The sequence below is a fragment of the Nycticebus coucang genome, chromosome 13 (genome assembly GCF_027406575.1).
Source record: "Nycticebus coucang isolate mNycCou1 chromosome 13, mNycCou1.pri, whole genome shotgun sequence".
NCBI lineage: Eukaryota > Metazoa > Chordata > Mammalia > Primates > Lorisidae > Nycticebus > Nycticebus coucang.
The window spans coordinates 90,683,011-90,689,620 of record NC_069792.1 but is presented as its reverse complement, the minus strand read 5'-3'; the positions used below and the strand labels follow the sequence as shown (position 1 = coordinate 90,689,620).

Below are 6,610 nucleotides of genomic sequence, written 5' to 3'. Positions count from 1 at the left end.
GGAGTGCAGGCTAAGCATGATCCAGCCCCTGCCCACACCTTCACCTATTCTTTCCTGCTTCCCAGCCCTTTGAATTTGCATTCTATTTTACATTCCAATCAACCTATTTGCAAATTTCCCAAGCTTGCCAGAAAGTTCCTTACCCCATGCCTTTAATAATTATTATGATAATAAACAATGATAGTAGCTCTCTCCTGCATCATACTGGCTCTAGGATGTACACATGCTGTTTTATTTAATCCCCACTACAACTAAATGAAGTCATCATTGCCCATTTCATTCCACAGATGAACAAACTGAGGCTTGGAGTGGGTAAAGGATTGAGCTTTGAGTTAAACAATGCTCAGTTCTAATCAGTATGACCTTGGGCAAATTTTGTCTCTCTTCTAGCTTCAGTATCTTTGTATATGATACCGAGCATGCTTAACTGGCTTCATGGGGCTGTTTGAAGATGAAGCACCTGTTTGGTCAATACTTCGTAAATGCTCAGAAGTACTAATGCCCATTATGTAAGCAGCTCAGCTTTGATTTCAAATAATATTCTTGCTTCTCTTCAAGTTAGCTGTTACCCCTATTCCTCATTGCCCACTGCAGGTGGGCATCAGTTTCCCTCCTTTAGGGATGGGGGCACTGATACTCACAAAGTTTAGACTCAGCTCTGGGAATCCTGTTGAAATTCCATCAGCTTCAGGGCCCTCAGCTCCTCCCCTCTCCCCCAAACTGGTCTAGAGAAAAGGCTCAAGACAGCTTTGTTAAAGAATCACTGGACTGGAATTAGGTAACTCAGCACTCACTATGATTTGGGCACATCCCAACATCCCCCATAGCTGGAGGTGGAGCGTGGAAAGGCAAAGAAAGCTTTTGATGTAACACTTTAGATGCCGTGCTAGAGGACAGAGGAAAGATTATTTAGAGAACATTGTCTATATTCCTGAGAAATGTGGCTGAATTTCAAAATCATGATAGGATGTGCTTGAGGGCCAGGGGAGCAAGGCAGAGGGAAGAATATCAGTTTTCTGGGCACGTCCTGTTACATGAAGAAAAAGGCGTCCTTTGCCATTCCAGAGGAGGAGAAAATGGGGTCTCCCATAATACCGGAAACTGGAATTAGAGTGAGATCTTAATCTGGGAATTTCTGTACTAAATTAAAAGTCAAGAGCCACTTAGGGTACCACAGACAACCACACTATTTTTTCTCTTAGCACTCAGGCACCACCAGATACTTGTTTACAGTGTATCTTCATCATCCACCCCTCGGCAGGCATTTTGTTGTGATTTCCAGCCGTGGCCTCCAGGCCCAGAACAGCCCTGACACATAGTAGGTCCATAAATATCTGTTGAAGGGCTGAGTGAACGTTTGGACAGCGCATCCTTTTACTGACTCCACTGCGAGGTGAGCTGGGGAAGGACTGTCATCATCCCCTAAGTCCAGGTGAGGGGGAAGCCGACCCAGGGACAGGCACCTGGTCGACCTCACGGTCCGGAGGCTCGCACTCGGGTTCGGGCTGGAGCCCTGCCCGGCAGGCTGTGACCCTGGGGGCCACCCTGCACTTCCCAGAGCCAGACTTCCCCCTACACACCAGCCGGGCGATGACTCCCCACCCCCAGCGCGCCCCACGCACCCTTGGCCGGCCTGCTGTGACTCGCCCAAGGTCACCACAGCCGCGGGCCCACGGCTCCCAGGCTCGGGTGGGCACCAGACGGATGGGAGCCAGCACCCCGGCGGCGCGTTTTGGGGTGGGGGCCGGCGCGGGGCGGTCCCGGGGCGCGGCGCGCGCTGACGCGGGGCCCCCGCGATGCGGCGGGGACGGGGCGCGGGGGGAGGCGCGTCCGCGAGGCGAGCGTCCTCCTTTTGTGCGAGCGCCGGCGGCTCGGCTTCTCGAAGGTAAACAGCGCTTCCTCTTCCTCCTCGCTGCGCCTCTTCCTTTTATAGTTATTTCTCGCCTGGCACTCGCCAAGGCTGCTGCTGTTGCTGCTGCCGCTGCGGCGGGGGCAGCTCGCAAACCTGTGGCGGTGACGTGAGACCCGCCAACCCGGAAACGGCGGCGGCAGCGGCGGCGGCACCGAGGCTCCGAGGCTCCTGCGCTCCCGCGCTCCCCTCGCCCGGCTGCCTGGGCCGCCAGGTACGTGACTGGGCCCCGCCGGCGCCCTTGGCCGGTCGCCTGGCCGCCCGCACGCGCGCCCCTGGAGCTGAGGTGCGCCCGGGGAGGGCGCGGGGCGCGCGCGTGATGGGTGCGGGGAGAGCTAGGGGTGCGATCCGGGCCGCGCTGGCCGGGCGCCCCCGCGGGTACGGAGGGGGCGCCGCAGGGGCGGGGGCGTCCAGGCTGGCTGGGGTGGCCTGCGGGAGGGGCCCAGAAGAGGCACCTCGAGTGGGCTGGGGGCGGCGGGGGGACAAGAGGGGAGCACGCAGCGGGGCCGCCGCCCGGGTCCACCCAGATGCGGGGAGCGCGCAGGGTGCCCGGCACAGCCGGCGCGTCCTGCGCCCTCAAGCAGGGGGCGCTCTGGTGGGGGTGGCTGTCCCTGAGCAGATCCTTCCTGCGAGCCAGGTGTGGGCACAGGGACGGACCCTGGCGCACTGCAGCTCCCAGTTGACTTCCAGTAGGGATCGAGAAGGCCAGTCGCTGTAGAAATGAGGAACTAGAGGAGGTGAACAGAATCTCCATTGGCCTCAACACTTCCTCCTCGGGTGGCCACCCGCCTGTGTTTAAAGAGCACTTCCTCTTTGCCCTTTATCTTTTAATCATCTTTCTTTTTAAATGGAAGTTCAGTGTCAGCGGGTAGATGCCCTTGCAGCCTGCAGGGCTTTCTTGGACTGAGTACACACAGTGTGGGTCTGGAAGGAACCCGTGTGTCCTTTGAAACATGGGTCCTGTGTCGGGGGCGACAGGAAAGAGAAACCGAGGACTTCCCTTGCTGGAGAGACCCCCACCCTGCTGCAAGAAATGGAGGGGTGGGGAGGGATTGAATGGGAAGGAGCCTCTGAGGGGGTGTGTCACGTGGATTTTGCACCTATGTTTAATTCCTGGCCCTGCCACTTACTAGCTGTGCGACCTTGGGCAAGCCACTTACTGTCCCTGAGTCTGAGACAGCTACGGTCTGTAAAATGGGCCGTTGTGACCAGGGCCTGGAGAAAATGGGCAGGGATTTCCTGGGCTGGCGGGGGATGCAGTGATGGAACGTGTCATTGCCAGTCACCTTGAATTTCTGCATCCCCAGCACCTAGAAGGGGTGCCTGGAGCACGTGGGAGGCACTCCATGGATAGCTGTGAAGTGAACGGGTGGGTGGTGAATTTGAGAAGTGAGCTGGTGTGCTTCCACAGCTTGGCTTCCCTGCCCTGCGACGTCCATTCACCATCCCCAGAAAGCCACATTTGCCACCTGGACTCGATGGACTCCACCCATTCACTGAGGAGGAGGATCTTGTGAAAATATTGACTCTGTGAAAAGGAACTTAAACCCTGACTTTAAGACTCTTGAAAGATTGCACTGGGCGAGGTAAAAAGGAGGGGCATTTCGTTGCATGGCCAGGTGACTGGCTGGGGCTTGGATGTTTCCCAGGCCTGGGGGGGTTGCTGTAATGTGGAGGAAGCCGGGAAGAGGTAGGTTTCCTACCTTGGTGGGCATGCAGGAGTGGTCAGTGGGCATGAGTGTTCTTCCTTCTTGTAATTTGCATTCTCTAGGTCCTTGTTGGACTTCTATCATGGGGGGAGGCAGAGCATGTGATGAAGGAGGTTAGAGTGGGTTCATGGACTGGAAACTTGGAAATGGCTTTCAGATAAAGGCCCAGTATGTGTTTCTGCAGTTTGCATTAGATTTTCAAGGAATTTTGCTTTCTCTGACAGCCATCCCTTTCCTTCTGTTTCAGCTCCTGAAGTTTTCTTTGTACCTACCTCTGTTAGGGTCCTTAGCTATGTGGGTGACCCCCACCTTCGGAGGGCAGGAGTCTGAGATTTATTCCATTCATTATTTTTAAGAGGCAACAGCAGGCACCTCTGTGCAGTGACAGGCTGCAGTGTGAGCATTTGCAGGTTCATTTTTAACTCACGGAGTGGCCACGGTTACCTGTAAAGGCGAGATGCTATTCTCATTTTACCAAGACTTGAAGAGTCCAGAAATTTGACACAAGACCCTCAGCCAGTAAGGGGCAGATGCAAGGCCCTCACCTAAGTCTCTATTTGCAAAGCTTAGACTTTGGTCCTTTTTGAAGATCTTTGTGCTTCCCCTGGCACTGGACAGGCTGCCTGGCACGTGCTGGAAACTCAGTACGTGTTTTTTGACAGAATGAGCAGAAGAGCAATGGGTTTCTTTTTGCTCTGCATGGATGTACATTCTGTTTCCATCTCAAGGTCAGCTCACTGGCCTGTAGGTGACCTTGAAGTTGTTTTCTGGTGGTTCCTCCCTATGTGGAATCCCAGTCCCCAACAGCTCTGACACTCTTACAGGCTGATGTTCGGGAACGACACATGAGGGACGCCAGTTCCAGGAGGTTGTGGCCTCACTTACGCTCAGCATTACCGCCGTCTCTTTGATTGAAGAGACCATCATTCATGTGGCTTTGGCGGTCTGAGACTTGGCTGTCTTCAGCAAAAGCGTCCTCCAGCGAGCATTGTAGGCAGTGCTGTATAGGTGAAAACTCAGATTTAAAATCGGTACACTTTCCCCACTGCTAGGCAGCCTTAGCTCGCTAGCCACCCTCTGGGAACCTGCTGTTCCTCATCCTACAAACAGGCAAAGTAATCCCACCCCCATCTGTCTCACAGGGTTCCTGAGTAGGAGAATAACATATAAATTCACACCTCAGTTTTCTTTCTCATTGTTCAAGTGCACGTGACCAAGTTTCTTCACCTCTCAGAGCCTCAGTGTGCTCATCTATAAAGTGGGGCAAATATGTGTTGGGGTTGTCTTGCTCATTGTAGCAATTTAAGCAAAGCTCTAAGCATGGGCCATGCCTCCTGTTATGCACCCACTAAATGATGACCATCATCAATGATTGTTATTATCATCCCCAATAACAGTGGTAATCAATGTTTCCTCGGCCAGAGTATAGGCATCTCAAGGCCAGAGGTGCCCCTCTTATCTTCAATTGAAGCTTCTTGAAAGAAGTAAATTGGGGGTACAAGGGAAGAGAAGGACCAATTTTATTCTTTTATCCTCTCCTTAAAAGGGGCATCTGGTAAAGACATGTTGAAGACATGCTTGTTGTCAGCTTGTTTTTCAAGCATATCTCAGGATAAAGAGTCTCTGTCCCCCACAACTCTGTGTGCCTGTGACACTCATTTCATATCTTCCCTTAACTTTCTTGTGGACTCCTCTCGGCGGGGACTTTTCTTTTCTAGGTTCTTAAATGGACAGTGGTTCTAGGGGCCTTAGTGGAGCTTTGGGAGTTAAGTCTTTGATGGTCTTAAAAAGGGGTGATTAGCCTTGCCAGGTTGAAAGAAAGAACTTTGTAGCCAAGGACCCATGAGGTTAAGAACAGTTATTTTTCCCCCTCTCACCCTTTTTTGTCTACGTTTAGGGAGGGTTTGGGGGCCAGATTGCTGGATTTACACCCCCGCTGTGCCTTTTAGGAGCCCTATGACCTTGAGCTGGGTACTTCCTCTCTCTTTGGGCCTTCTTCATCTTTCAAAGGAATAGTACTGCTCAAGTGAGAGGTGTTGTGGAAATCCAGTGGAATGCGCTGCACACAGTAGGCGCTTATACTCTGCTCCTGCCCCTGTCCCTCCCCACCCCATTGTTCTGTCCCCGCAGTAGAGCTCAGTTCCCCTTGGAAATGGAGTCCTTGGCTGGCAGGTTATTCCTAGATTCAGATTGGAGCCTCCAAGCTTTCTGAAGTCCAAGTGCGCTATTTTAAACCGATTGTTGACTGGCAGTTGTAGGGCGCTTCCACTGAATGGAGAGATAATTGTACCAGAGCTCGTCAAGGAGAGTAAATGGGGGAGTCGTCGAGTTTGCATTCTGTCCCATTGATTGTTTTTTTCTCCCTTTTGAAGACTTACTAGATGCCATCTGCTCCTTGAACATGATGTTCATAAATATATAAATAATCGAAGTCGATGAGGAGGTTTGCTTAAAGAAGTGTTGCTGAGAGTGATTTTTATAAATATTTAAGATAATCTGAAATCATTAAAGGAATTGTGAGGTTTATTAAGAAACTGAAAACGTGTTTTGGAAAGGTTCCTTTCGTTTGCAAGTTGAATAAATGTCAAGATAGAAACACCAGGGAAGACACGGGACTGTGTGTGTGGGGTGGGCAGCCAGTCGGTCTGTCTCTGCTGCCTGGTGTGGACAGGTGTGTGGTCACTTATTTCAGGGTTGGGGAGAGAAGGGAGGGTGCGGGTCACCAAGTCCCAGGGAAGAGGACATGTGTCAGCATTTCTGAAAGCAAGGAGTGAATAACACGGGCCAAGTCCCTGTGGGGGCTGCTTCGGATCCTCCTCGTGAGGAGTCAGTGGCAGGCTTCTGGAAAGTTCCCACAGTGAATCTCCTTTGGTTAACAATGGGCTACATTTCAGCAAATCCTACTAAAGCTCCCCACTTCAGGAGGATTCTGGGTGGCAAAAGCAAGTGATGGGAGTTAGAGGAGTTGCAGGTCCGAGGGGCAGGCTTAGGT

The 6,610-nt window shown here is 52.4% G+C and overlaps 1 protein-coding gene across 19 annotated transcripts in view; it reads left to right on the top strand.

The window, feature by feature from the left end:
* Positions 1-1,318: 1,318 nt before the first annotated feature.
* CYRIB (CYFIP related Rac1 interactor B) overlaps positions 1,319-6,610 on the top strand; it is a 154,650-nt gene continuing 149,358 nt past the window's right edge. For 4 of the 19 annotated variants that reach the window (XR_008373789.1, XM_053558749.1, XM_053558745.1 and 1 more), the window contains exon 1: positions 1,319-1,885. Coding sequence is in view for 3 of the 19 variants with exons in the window: in XM_053558749.1 (XP_053414724.1) it covers positions 1,591-1,885 (295 nt within the window). In the remaining 16 variants the exon portion in view is untranslated. The other 15 variants (XM_053558727.1, XM_053558738.1, XM_053558733.1 and 12 more) reach the window with 12 other exon arrangements.